General features: G+C 58.6%; 1 protein-coding gene across 2 annotated transcripts; it reads right to left on the bottom strand.

The window, feature by feature from the left end:
- Positions 1 to 229: 229 nt before the first annotated feature.
- Positions 230 to 9,179, bottom strand: EFNA3 (ephrin A3). Of its 2 annotated transcripts, XM_043454740.1 has the most exons (5): positions 8,947 to 9,179; positions 2,372 to 2,685; positions 1,842 to 1,907; positions 1,578 to 1,655; positions 230 to 1,363 (listed from the first exon to the last, which is right to left on the bottom strand). In XM_043454740.1, exons 1-5 carry the CDS (start codon positions 9,072 to 9,074, stop codon positions 1,233 to 1,235), a joined length of 717 nt encoding a protein of 238 aa, XP_043310675.1. In that variant the 5' UTR covers positions 9,075 to 9,179; the 3' UTR covers positions 230 to 1,232. The 2 variants fall into 2 exon arrangements, with proteins under 2 accessions (XP_043310675.1, XP_043310684.1); XM_043454749.1 differs by lacking the exon at positions 1,578 to 1,655 and having other exon boundaries at positions 8,947 to 9,173.
- Positions 9,180 to 13,926: the final 4,747 nt, after the last annotated feature.

Genomic DNA, 13,926 nt, shown 5'->3' on the forward strand with positions numbered 1-13,926 from the left:
AGCTCAGAGAGGTTGAGCGTGTTGCCCAAAGTCATCCAGGCCCTGCTCAGAAGCCTTTATTGCTCCTCCACACAGAGGTGTCTCCTTAGGGGAGATGAGCTACAGAACAAGATGTTCAGTTGACCCTTTGGCCCTAGAGTCCTGTCTCCTCCCCAGGCCTTATGACCTGTGGGGTTTATTTAACCAGTGTACAGAAGAGTGATGGCCCCTGGAAATCACACACACTCAGTTATTTTTATCTCCAGTTTATTTTTTTTAGACTAAGAGCAGAGTATGAAAGTCACAGCCAAAGCACTTGAAAAAGGCCCAGGAGGATGGGTGGGGACCACAGAGGATGGGCAGGGCAAGGTCCTGGGAGCTGGGTCCTGGCTCAGGGCTGGAGGGGAGGGGGCATTGTTGTCTCACGGTCTCCAAAAGTGTCTGTGCGTTGCATAGGTCCTGTCTTCACAGAAGACAAAAGAGGGGCCAGGGGGTCCCCCATGGGGGGGGGGCTAGCCTGGTGGGGAAGGGGTCTGAAGCTGGAGGGGGAAGTCAAGGAAGGTCAGGGGGTTAAGGAGGGGGAGGGATTCTGTCCGTCTGTACATTATATATAGAGATATAGAGTCTGTACATGCCTGCCTGGCACCCCAATGCCCACCCCTTGTCACCCTTGTCCACTGTCGGCGGCCCCCACAGCGGTGTCTGCTTGTAAACTTGGATTCAATCCAAACCACAGTCCTGGGAGTGGGAGTGGGAGGAGGACGTGCTTATTGCTGTAAACAGGGGAGGGGCAGCCGGCGGAGCCACCCCCTCACCCATCTAGTCCCCTCCCGGTGTTCTGGCCCTGGAAGAGAGTGACTGGGGGTGTCTCCCACACTTCGATTTGCTCTCTCTGGGGCACATTTGCCTCTTGGGGGGGGGACAAAGGGGAGGGCACCAGGGGTCACAGAAAGGTACCAGGGGGCAGGGAGTCCTGAGCACTGCCCTTCACAGCTCCCGGGTTTGGTACCAAACATTACCAGAGCCACAAGGCCACTTGGGACCCATGGCTGTGCCTGTGCCTGGCCCACTACAGTGCCCTACTTGGTGGGGAGGGGACAGAAGGGGTGAGCACAGATGTATGGTGCAGACCCCACTTCCAGCCATCGGAGGAGGGGTCTAGGCCCCACGGCTAGGCTTCCCTGGAGAGGCCAAAGGCTCCCTGCTCTGTCCCAGCCCCGTCCCATCTCTCCCCTCCAAGGGAGGGGGCAGAGCTAGGAGGCCAAGAGTGTCATCAGGAAGAAGGCGATGCCCACCGCCAGGGGCAGATGTTCCCGCTTGGGGCTGGTACCGCTGATGCTCTTCTCAAGCTTGGGCACCTGGGGGTTCTCTCCCTCAAAGTCTTCTGTGGATAGAGGAAGAGACAGACTGGTGAGAGCCGGGCTGCGCGCTGGGGCGGGAACACGCGGCAGCGGTAGCAGCAGTGGAGCGGGGGACGTGACCACCACGGGGGTGGGAAGGATCGGTGCCCCCGGCGGAAAGACATGCAAGAGGAGCAGGCACCGGGGAGGGGGCTGCGGTTCCAGCAGTGGCCACCAGAGGGCGCTGCGCAGACTCACCCAGCACGTTGATCTTCACATTGGGGCCCATGGTGAACTGGGGGAGAGTGGGGACCGGCTTCTCCCCGGAGTGCGATGCTGCGGGGTGGGGTGCGGGTGGGGAGAGAGGAGGGGAGAGTCAGGGCCAGGATCCCCTCCCCCTGCTACAGCTGGGGAGCGAGTCCCCCTCGCCTGTGCCCTCCACCTCCACCCCCAGGAAGCCAGGGGAGCCCCAAAGCAGGGGAGCCAAGGACGGGGTGGCGGCTGGGAGCCGATTATACTCACTGGAGGCGCAGCAGACGAACACCTTCATCCTCAGACACTTCCAGTGCAGGTTGTGGGTAGGCGTGGCTGGGGAGGAGACCGGGCCTGAGTCTTTTTCTCCAGATGTTCTACCCCGTGCCCTCCTCGCTCAGAAACGCGCCTCACTCCCTCCAAACGGCCCCTCTTGCGCAGTGTCCTTCAGGACCTCCTCCACCCTTTGGGCATTGGTCGTGGTGGCTCTGCCGTTAGCCCTAGAAGCTCCTGGGGTCCTATCCCTCAATAAACAGTGAACCCCGAGGTCCCGCCTCTGAAATGTCCCTCACAGAAACAGTGACTCTGTGACCTTTGGGAATGCCACTAAACCTCTTTTCTTAGCCTCACGACCCTGAGCTGGAACCCTGAGGGCCCCAGCTCCCACGCCTCATCCCGGGGTATCACTCGGAGAGACAGAGACCTAGCGCCTGCAGCGTTGGCCCGGCCCGGGCCCCTGGGGACCCCACCCCCTGGCACTCTTAGGCCCCGCCCCGGCCCGCCTCCAGGCCGTCACTTACAGATGTAGTAGTACTCGTGGCCGGCGTGGAACTCGTAGCCCAGAGAGAAGGCGCTGTAGCGCTGGAACTTCTCCGAGAACTTGATAGGGCTGTGGGGGGCGTGCGGTCGGTTGCACTCCCAGCGCTTGGAGCCTTGGCTGGCGTTGCAGGTGCGGTAGCCGTCCCGGCTCACCATATACAGCACGTACTGCTCCGCCCCGCCTCCGGGCCCTGGCCCCGCCCCGGGGCCCACCCCTGAGCTGTTGTAGTGCGGGCAGTAAATATCCAGATAATCGTTCACGTTCACCTGCACCGTGTAGCCCTCTCGCCGCAGGCTGTGGGGGGAAGGAAGCGGGTCAGAGAGAAGAAACCCAAAGCCAACCCACTTTCCACCTCACCTCTCCGCAGACCTTCCCTAGGGTCCTTAGAGTCTCCAGGTTTTCCTTCTGAGCTTCCTCTCCTCTGTCCCTTTCTCTGTCCCCAGGGCCCTAGTGCCTCCAATCCCCGCACTATCTTTCCAGGCCCACTCCTGGTTCTGCCCTTCTCCTGGTAGCCACCAGAGGGTAGCAAAGACGCAGGGAAGCCCAGCCGGCCTCCAAAGGAAAAGAGGCGGGGGAGAAGGGTGGAGGGAAGAAGGGAACGTATGCTTTGGTTACCACAGAAACGGCGCAGGTCCCTGCGACTCCCAGACCCAGGCCCGGATTTCCTCCGTCCATCCCCCGTAATTCATTAGTGGGGAGGAGGGATAGAAGGAATGGAAGTGTGAAAGTGGGAGGGATTCCTTGGAGGGATGCGCACCCTCCATCGCCTCTCCCAGCATGCTTTCCTGATGCTGCCAGTCCACCCCCAAGGCGAGTCCGACAAGACCTGCCCTCACAGACATATGTATGCAGGCTTCATGCATATACATGCACAAGTTCTGTGGCACACACACAATTATGTCCACCACCCACTCACAGGCAGCGTACACATAGAAAAACTAGGTGATATGTGTGCTGGCTGGCATGCCAGGATTGGTTGACACCAGCAATCTTCAGCTCTTTCCCTGCCCTTCCTATACAGACACACACACTGGCACATGCTTTCTGTACAGTATGTCTGGCCTCTGTGCCTTGAGTCTCACCGACCTCCACCCTGAGGGTACGGACAACTAGGTCTCCGATAATGTGACACCCCAGGACTTCCCTGGTGGCTCAGATGGTAAAGAATCTGCCTGCAGTGCAGGAGAGCCAGGTTTGATCCCTGGGTTGGGAAGATCCCCTGGAGGAGGGAATGGCTACCCAGTCCAGTATTCTTGCCTGGAGAATTCCATGGACAGAGGAGCCTGGTAGGCTACAGTCTATAGGTTGCAAAGAGTCTGACACGACGGAGAGACTAACACATATACCAGTGTGACACAACAGATTAGGGAGCTAAGGGACTCAACACCAAGGCTCCATGTGGCATCACGCCAAAACTGGTATCTCGATAGCCCTCTCTCCTCAACCTGGACACTAACTCCCCCTTAATGATGCTGAACAGAGCAGTGGGCACAGTGCCCAGACAAGATGGCTGTGCCTCTTACTTCCCTGATCCTTCTATGGGCAGAGAAGCAGATGCTGGGTCCCTTGTAATCCCCACCTGCCTTGCTAGTTATCATCAAAGTGTTGGTCTTAATGCTCTCTCCATGGTGGTACTGAGTGATGTGGGGATGGGAGAAACATCTGAATGGAGAAAGAAACTCGGAGAAGTAGGCAGGAGTTTCCCTTAATTTTCTTCGCATAGGAATGCACACATCTTGGCAGTAAGAGGGGCGTATAGTGGACACAGGAAGGCATGGGGTACTTGGCAAAATGTCAAACCACTGGGGTCTCTGGTTCCTGGGAACTCCCTGAGGGGAGAGACTCGCTCCCCTTGTCACCAGGCACCTCCTAGTTCCACAAACAGTAATTAGATCCATTAGGGAAACAAGCTCGGAGGCCTTTGGATGGGGCGGGGACTTGAGGGTCCTCCCCATCTCAGCCTACATCCTTGGCCTTGCCTGTGCCACCCCCTCCCCAAACACTCCCTTTCAAGCCTAGCAGTAAGGAAGACAGGTAAGAGCAGGTGTTTGAGCACCCCAGTAAGAATGGGCTCAGCCTCCTTGAGTCATCAAGAATGCCACCAGCCCCACTCGGTTCCCATGGAGTGATGGGTCACTCTGGCTCCTCCCTGGCCCTGGCACCCAGGTGGGCAGGAGTCTCGGCCTGGGGCACTGGGAGCAGGAGAACGGGTTAGACCAGGCCTAGCTCCCAGCTGCCACCCCAGGTTTACCTCTCTATCCACAAGCTCAAAGCCTAGTGTTCCTCGCCCACAGGCTTTGGGGAGGGGGCCACCAGTGCCAGGCCCGGAGCAGCGGCACAGCCACTCTGGGGCCTCTGTCCTTGAGCCTCACCTGGGTTTGCAGGCCTGAAGTAGTGCCTCCCTAGGACACTGCGTGGTTTTCCGGCAACATACCCGGTTCCAGAATGGAGGAAGCCAAAGCCAGAGCTATTCCTACAGGCACTTCAGTTTCCTCAACACACAGGGGACTAGCCTTATAGAAAGGCTGCTGGGCGACCACAACTGAAGAGAAGCCTCCTCTTATCTGTCCCTGGGCTGAGTGGTGTGAACAGCCCCTGAAATGCCCCTACCCTCCCTGGTGGGCATGTGGGAGAAAGAACTGCTTGGGGAATGACTGTGCCCAGGTGGTAGCTGGTGGACAGGGGGCAAAAGGCTGGCTGCCAGGAAAACCCAGCCACAACTCCTGGGAGACCTGAGGTGTCTGCTTGGCTTGGGCGCTTTAATTGAATCTGTCATCCTCCCAGTTTTGGCAGTAAAGAGGGAGGTGCCGCTAGGCCCCAGCTTAGCTTCACAGCTAACCCCTCCTTCAGGGCCGCACCTCCCTAACCTAGAGCCACACCCCGCCCCACCCCGCCCCCGCGGGAGAGGAGGGCAGGCTGGGCTCTGGGGACTGAGTCGTGCCTGCCCCTTCACACAGTTCTCTACTCTTCCTCACTTCATCTCCTACTAGCCTCCCACTTCTCTCGCAGAAAGGCGAGGGTCAACACACCCCACTGGAGGGGGTGCCCCCTCACCCCGTTATTTCATCTTTTCCGGCTTTCGCCGCCCCGGGTGCACATTCCAACCCCTCTCTTTCACTCCTTCAGTGCCCTGTCTGCCCGAGCCTCGTGGGGTGGGCGGCGGGGGAACCGGGGAGGAGCAAACCTCTCCCCCCGGGGCAATTAGGGGCTGGTAAACAGGGTGTCTAACAAGACCAGAGAGTAAGGAAAGGATCCCAAGAGATCCTGAACTTGTTAAATCCCTGCCCCCCACCTCTAAACGCCAAGATGCAGAGCTACGGAAGTGAAGGAGGGATAAAGACACCGGACCCCTGTTCTCCTCTCTAGCGCGCGCCCCCGAGGCTGCGCGCCACTCACCCCGGCAGGCGAGGCCGGACCACGTGTGCGCGGCGTGGGGTCCGCGCGCCGGGGCTGGGATGGGTGGTTGGCGAGAACGCTCGCGGGGCGGCGCGTGCACGCTGACACCCCCGCACCCCTCCGGCATCCTGGGCTTCTGCGCCCCGCCGGACTGGGTCTCGCCAGCTCGGGAGTCGGCTCCGGGCTCCTCTGGCCGGCGTCGGGTGGGAGAAAATCAGCGCGCCCCACATCCCCGCCCCTCCTCCCTGCGACAGCGGCGGCGGCGGCGGCGAAGGTTTATTGATCTGCAGCGGCGGAGAAGCGCGAGAGACCCGCCGAAAGCGAGACACAGAAATGGAGTGAGAGGGAGACGAGAGGGGGGATGGACAGAGGCTGGATTCACCACGAGGTGAAAGGGAGTGAGACAGTGAGAAAGAGAGGAATCCAGAAACCGAGAAAGCGATGTTAGAATGAGACGGGAGAGAGGCTTGAAGAAAGGGAGAGCCATAGAGGCCGCTCCAGAGAGGCCCACAGACAGCAAAGACGGAGACAGGGACTCAAAGGAGAATATCAGGGACAGGCAGCCGGTTCAGGGCAGAGACTCGGTGACAGGAAGAAAAGAGAGAGAAGGACCAACAGGGACGTAGTAGAGCCTCAATATTTGTTGAATGAACGTATGAATGAAAGAGAGATAAGCAACAGAAACATTCAAGAGATAAAAAGACAGGTAGGGAGACAGCTACAGAAAGATATTCTGACGCTTCTTGAGATAGGGGCGAATGCCAGCACCCTTGTACAGTTCTGCAAAGCAATGAAGCACAGACCCGGGCGCTTCCATTTGGCCACTGGCCGGTCCCGCCCCCGGCCATTCAATTCCGGGCTCATGGGACCCCTCGACCTCACACTCTCATGCTTTCTTCCAGTAAGGTTCCTCCACGCTCGGTTTCTGGGCCAGACTGGGAACAGGTCTCCTCTATTCCAGAGGACCAAACGCAGGGGCTGAGTGCGGGATAGGGGCAAGATCACCGTCGCTGTGCAGGGTCCTGCCCCCAGGTCTGTCAAAGAGGCCACCGCACGTGTCCCACCAGTACCCTCCCACGTGACCCTCCAGGAGGCGGGGTCGCAAGACCCTCTTCACGTGACCCCAGGGGGCAGAGACCCTTGGCACGTGATGGGGGGGTGGGAGCCAGGAGCCCAGCTCACGTGACCGGGGGGAGGGGACGCGGGAGCCTGTGGCTCGGCCCGGCCCCGCCCCCAGCTCCCTGGCCCTCTCCACTCCCGGCTCCGGAGCACGTCGCTCTCACGATTTATGGGGCCGCGGCTGCCGCAGTGAGGGAGCCGGGGAGCCCGGGCGCAGCGGCAACAAAGGCGGAGGAAGCGAGGCGGGGGCGGCGGCGGCCTCCCGGCCCGGTACGCGCCCCCTCCCATCTCTACCGGTCCAGACCTGCGGAGGAGCAGGGGAGACAGAAAGGAGGCTCTCGGAACCTGGGCTCCCCCACCCCCTCCCAGGGCTTTCACCTGCGCCCAGGTGTATGCGGGGGAGGGGAGCCTGATCAACAACATCCCCCCTTCACCCCTACCCACGCCATTCCCGCATCCCCTGGCTCCGGCTTATCCTAAGAACGTGAGGGTGCCCTGACCGTGGTGGGGAACCCGGAGCCCCTCACCTGCGTGCTCTCCACTCCCTGCCAGACTCTAGCGGGGCGGGGGGCAGACGTGTGAGTCTGGGGGAGGGAACGAGCTAGATACAGAGGGGAGTCAGCCCCTAGCGGCCCCCGGAGTTCTCCGAGTCCCGCTGGGGGGGGAGGGGCCGTATCCCCACCCCCGAGGTTTCCATGGGAAGCGAGAGGGGGGCGTCGTTGCCTCATCCCCACCCCCCAGTCTGACACTCCGGGCGCGAGGAGGGAGAGAGGGGGAGGCGCAGAGCCCCAAACAACAAAGAGCAGGAGCCGCGAGCGGCAGCCCCTCCCCCGGGAGGTTGGGGGTCGCGGCCGTCCGGCCCTCCCGGTCCCCTCTCGAGGGGCCTCGCCATTTGCTCCCGAGTCGCCCCCTGGGATGGGGAGCCAGAGACAGTGCCGCCGCCGCCGCCTGGGCAGGTGTGACAGTGACCCCCGTGTCCCCAGGGATCCCCCCAACACACAGACACACACGGAGGCGGCAGGGGTGATACACACGGCGGCTCGGCGGGGAGGAGAAGACAAGGGCAGCAAGGACTGAGCAGAATGAGAAACTGGCCCCGCAGCCGGCACCCAGCCGCCGCTCCACACACCCCGGGAAACCGCACGGCCGCCCTGACACCCGCCCAGACCGCGGCGGCGCCGACAGCCACCCTAGCCCAGACGCGGCCGGCCACGCGGACAGCGACCGCAGCCCCCTCCTCGACCCGTCGCCCGCTCCCACCCCCAGACGATCGCCGACGCAGACACACAAATCACACACTCAGACACACACGCACACTGACAGCCGCGCACGCCCGCTCACACTTGGAGCCACACGCTGTCCCCAGCCCGGGCGTGTGTGTGTGTGTGACACGCCGACATCTCCTTGCCTTCCTCCCTTTCGCCGGAACCCCACGTTCCTATCCTTTCCAAGCAGCACCTCCAGAGCCCCCCAACTTGGCGACCCAGCCCCAGCTCATCCCAGCCCCGCTTATCCATACAACCAGGGTAATCCATTCACCTTCCTTCTGAGGAGGTGCTCGCCCGGACTCCTTGCCTCAGCTTTGGACCCCACTTGTTAAAGCGGGAGTCATGCCCAGAACCCCTAGAAACGCTCGCCACTGAAAACAGGTCATCCCTGGGCTCCCCAAGTGCGGCGGCCTATCCCCAGCATGCTGGGGCTCCCAAACCCCAGGCCGGCCGAAGGGGGTGAAGATGGGGGGACTGTCGAGTTGGGGGGTAAGCTATTCCAGAGGCGGGTGTGGAGAGAAGCCAAGGTGGGGTGGGGTGTTCCCAAGCTGCCTCCTCCGCTCGGCCCAAGCCCTGGTTACTCTACCTTAACAGCCTCTTTCAGACACCCGCTGAGTTTCATAGACGCCCACAGAGTGTGTCCCCCGCTCCCTCGCCTTCTAGCCCCCAACTGTGGTTTCCCAGGACTGCCACCCCAGGTTCCCCCAGGACTTCCCAGGCCTCCCCCTCTCACTGACGCGGGACGCATGGGCTCCCTGGGCCCCCGACTCACTGCTGGTTGGAGCTGTTCCAGTACACCGCATGCCGGTTTCCTAGCGCCCCCCCGGGCCCCTGGGCCAGCAGCGGCAGCAGCGGCACGGGCACGAGCAGCAGCAGCAGCAGCAGCGGAGCCGCCGCCATCCCCGGAGCCGCCGCCGCCGCCGCCCCCCGACTGAGCCCCGCGCTCCCGGCTTCTCGCTTCCCAGCTCCCTGCTGCCGCCGCCGCCGGCCCCCGAGCCTTAGGCCACGCCCCCAGCCCTTCCCTCCGCCCTCCCGGGCTCGCCCCCAAGGCCCCGCCCCTGGCGCGCTCTTGTCAGGCCCCGCCCCGCTCGGGCCCGGAGCGCGCGCGGCGCGTGGCAGGTGAGACCCGTGCTGCCCCCTTGGGAACACCCGGAGCGCTCGTCGCCTCTCCCTCGTAGGTTTAATTTGCTACCGCCGGTCCCGTATCTTCTGCTCCCCAGTGTGGAGAAGACGACTGGGGAGGCCAAGACAGGGATCTCAATCTCTTGTCAACATTCATTTCTGGGATGGGAGACTTGAGAAGAAGCTTGCGGTCCAGGATCCTTTAATAAGTAAAACTAGACCTCCCTCCTTTCTGAACAGTCAGGTCCTCTGCTCCCTTCACATGCCTCTTCCCATGTGCCTGAGGAGCCAGATGGGGTCTAGAGGGTGGCTGAGCAGCCCTTAGCTGCCACCAAGGACCTTACTGCTGTTGCCCTGAACCCCCCAGCTGAGCAGGAGGCTTGTTTTTCTTGGAGGTAGTGTAGAGGAGCTTGGCTGGAGAGTGTCAAGGCTGGCTGCTGGGAGGGCCTTCAGCAGTCCAGGGCCCAAGGCAGAGGAGGGACTGAGGAGAGTCAGCTAGAGCCAAACCGGCTTTCGTGGGACACTGACAAAGGATTCTTCACTCACTCTCAACCAGAGACCCCTTCCAGTACAGCCAGTGGCGTCCCTGGGCATTCTCACTCCTACTCGCAAAGACGTTGGTGAGAGCGCGTACGGGCAGAGCACCTTGTGCTCCAGTTCTCACCACAGTCATTGTCCTCACAGTGACACCCAAGCACAGACATTACATCCACACATTCAGAAGAGGCACAGACACCCAGAAGCAGAGAACACAGAAACACAGGCGTTTGACACAGGCATATGGACACACAGATAACCCCTCAGAGACATACAGGTATAGGTGCCACTAGGTACCTGGAGATCTGTAGCAACACAGAGATTCAGTACACAGAGACGTTGGGGCACACATACCTAGACACACACACAGTGACACACACAAGCCCATGCACACCCTCTGACATACACACAGTTCTGCACTCTCCTCTCTTGTCCTATGAATTAGAAATTCAGGGAAAGAAAAATTTAGAATCTAGAAAGTGTTAGTCACTCAGTTGTGTCCGACTCTCTGTGACCCCTCGCCAGGCTCCTCTGTCCATGGGATTCTCCAGACAAGAATACCAGAGTGAGTGGCCATCCCTCTCCAGGGAATCTTCCTGACCCAGGGATCGAACCCTCATCTCCCACATTGCAGGCAGATTCTTTACCATCTGAGCCACCTGGACGACCTCAGAGATTGAGGGTCTCAAATCCAGACCTAGTGATTGTCCACCCCTTATCTCCTTTTGTTGGGGAGGCTCAGATTAAGAGTGATCAGGAGGACCAGGTCTCAGACCAGACTCTCAGAACCCAGTCCAACCACCTGAGCCCAGGGTGACAGGAATGATGTGCTTTTCTTCTTACTGCAGGAGAGAGAGCATACAAGCACCCCTTATCTGCTTATTGTTGGCAGGACAGGGGTCCTGACCACAATTTGGCCTCAGATGCTGGGTTTGGGGGAGGGGCAGTACCATCCAGAAAAAGCCCTGTGCCTAGCTGCTGTCAGGAGAGAGCAGACTGTGTCCTCCCTGGGCTCTTCTCCTCCCCAGGAGATCTCCTCTCCCTTCTCAGGAGCCAGAAAATAAATTAGACCCCTTGGGGTGGGAATGGGGGACATTGCAAACATCTCTCCCTCCCCTCAGACACCTCAGCCCGAGGGAGATTTGTTTCACCCAAATGATGCTGACCTGCCTACTCCAGGTGCCACGCATCCCAGCCTCCTCCCCGCCTACCCACATTCCTGTTCTGCAGAAGAAGCATCTCTCTGTAGGTCCCACAGTTGGCAGAGAGACTGCCCGTATTCATAGGGAGTGGGAGCTTGCTGGTTTGGCCTAGGACTTTAAATTCCATTTTAGAAGCCCTGTTTATAGAATCTGGGTCCCACTTAAGGATTTGGGCTCTTTTCCATAGGACTCAGATACTCCTCCTTAGAATCTAGCACACTCCCTCCCAGCCCCCCAATAACAACTGAGCTCTCTTCTCTAGAATTTGGAGCCCTCTCTTCTGGATATAAGCAGCTCTCTCTATGGGGTCTAAACCTCTGGCTTTTAAGTTCTGAGACACTCTCTGTAAAGCCTAGGCCTCTGACCATGGGATCTGGTGCTCTATCTATCTAGGCCTCTAAATCAGCTGCTGGCTGATTTGGGCTTTTGTGTGAATTAGCAAAACCACCCCTCTCTGCAGACCCAGTCCTTAGGGCGCATCTCTTTGCAAGTGGTACCTTTGTGCAAAAACAAAAGTGCCACTCCTTTCAGTGGGATGTGGCCCCATGTGTCTCCCCATCTTAGTGAGGGAGCTTGGACTGATCATCTCTACTACTCCTTGGGGGCCTCCTTTGTGCCAAGCACAAAGAGCACACCCATATGTGGCAGTTCTGAATATAGGATATGTGCTTCCAGCTGTTATTCTTAGGCCTGTTGATAGGCCTCTATTGATGGGGTCTGGGCATCTCTAGGGATTGGGTCTCTGTGTATAAGATCTGGGCCACTGTCCACAAGCTGGGATCTGATCTGAAGCCTATGCCTCTTTATGTGACATCTGGGTCATTGAAGGACCCAGGCCTCCATCAATGGGGCGTAGGGCCTCTGTTTATAACTGTGACTCAGATCTTTCCTATGACCCACAGTAAGATGTATATTTTGCATTTGCCATACAATAGACACACACACATTCACATATAATTGAAATAACAAGTTTCGTGAAACAATACTTACCCTTATTACAGAGGCTGCACTTTGATGTTTTTCTTCTGTTCTACTCTTAAAAAAACAAAAATGTGAAGCTCGTTCAGTCCAAGAAAATTGATTGCTTGATTGTATAACCCCTAATGGGTTACAACCTACAGTTTGAAACGCTCTAAGGCCTGGGCCGTGACTGACACCTCTCTGTTGGGTGAGGGCCTCTGTGAAAGCTGAGGTTCTCTCCATGGGGCTGATCCCCTCTCTCTAGGGCCTTGGGCCTCTTTCTCCTCTTCTGCCTACATTTCCCTCTGCCCCTCAGCTTGCCAGGACACTGCTGGCTGCCATGTTCTCTCCAGCGGCACTGAGATCAGGCCCCTGGGAGTTCTCTGAGTGTGATGCCTCACCCTGCCGCCCACCCCCCACCCCCGCCCCCTGGGGCCAAGGAAGCCGGGAGCTGAACAGGTCCGGGGCAGAGAGAGTACTCAGGCTGTGTGGCCCAAGGCGGCTCCTGGGACAACGGGTGGCAACCACAGAGCCGAGCCGTGTTCAATAAATCATGGAGGCTAGGGCCTGGGGGAGGGGGAGGCCAGGAGGGAAGGGGGGCCGTGGATAAATAATTCATTAAACAAACAAACAAGGAGCCTGTAAAAGGGAGGATGGGGCACGCGTGTGAGCAGGAGAGGCAGCCGCCAGCTCCAGACATGAAATATTCACAGGTTCCACACCTTGCCTAGGGCCCATGCGTGTGTCCTGGTGCAGGCAGCCTGTCGGCATGGTCCTAACATGGGACCCTGGGTGCCAACAAGGAGCGGGATGTATGTGTCTTCTGACTTCGAGTGTGATGTGTGTGTCAGCGTGACTACATGGTTCGCTAATGCCCTTGAGTTGACATGGAACAACACACATGACTGACAGTAGGGAAGCTGGTTCACAGGACACAGGAAATTAGGATTCAGGGCTTGATGGGTGGGGTCAGAGCATCATAACCTCTGATTCTAGTCATGCCTTGAACCCTCAAATGAGTCCAGCAAGCCAAGAACCCTGAAGTGGAGAGGCATCTCTGGGATGTTATACTGGAGGTTTGAGTGCGTCCTCTGAATGTGCTTCTTTCTAGAAAAGCTGAGAGGGAGGCAGTTGGGCTTGGCAGTTAACAGGATGGGATTGGGTTCAAATTCCATTTCCACCATTCACGGACTGAGCTGGTCACCTCAGTTCTCTGAGACTGTTTCCTTATCTGTAAACTGGGGATAACAACACCCTTCCTCGAAGAGCTGGTTGTTATGAGGATAAAGATCCGTGTCTGGGAAGCAAGCACTGGGCACAGAATTTAGAACCCACAAGGTGCTTGATTGATGGAGGCCTCATCATTATTATTATCCTGAGGTCTGCCAACCTAGACTAGCTCCAGACTCTCTTTTTCATCTTTCTTCCCAGCCATTTCCAAACTTCTTTCATAGCTGTCATAGTGGGAGAGGTGACCTTGGGCTTGGGGAATAGTGATGGGATAGGAAAAGCTCAGATAGAATGAGGGGGAGTAGAAGTTACAGCCAAAGAGACGTTCACATCCTTGAGAGTGTGAAAAGAGAGGTCCTTGACCTTCTCCTCGGACCCCAGAGCCTCTCTTTAGCCCCTAAATCTCTCCTTCAATCCACAGTCTCTTCTCTTTCCTGCCACCAAATTTGAGTTTTCTAGTAAGTGGCTGCAAGGGGACAGAAGGAACTGGGGTAGAATCTCAGAGGAGCACTGCAGTCTCCTCGCCTCACCCTTCCCCAGGCCAGTCCCCACTGCCATAGCTCTAGCCTCTACCCTCTGCCTACTGTTTGAGCACTTCCCTGGCAAAGATGGCTGTGTCTGGGCAAAACCCAGAGAAGTGGCACCCCATAGTGGGTGGGGAGAATCCAGGCTGGAGAGAGCTGAAGAGGGCCAGGGTGGAG

The sequence above is a fragment of the Cervus canadensis genome, chromosome 2 (genome assembly GCF_019320065.1).
Source record: "Cervus canadensis isolate Bull #8, Minnesota chromosome 2, ASM1932006v1, whole genome shotgun sequence".
Classification (NCBI taxonomy): Eukaryota; Metazoa; Chordata; class Mammalia; order Artiodactyla; family Cervidae; genus Cervus; species Cervus canadensis.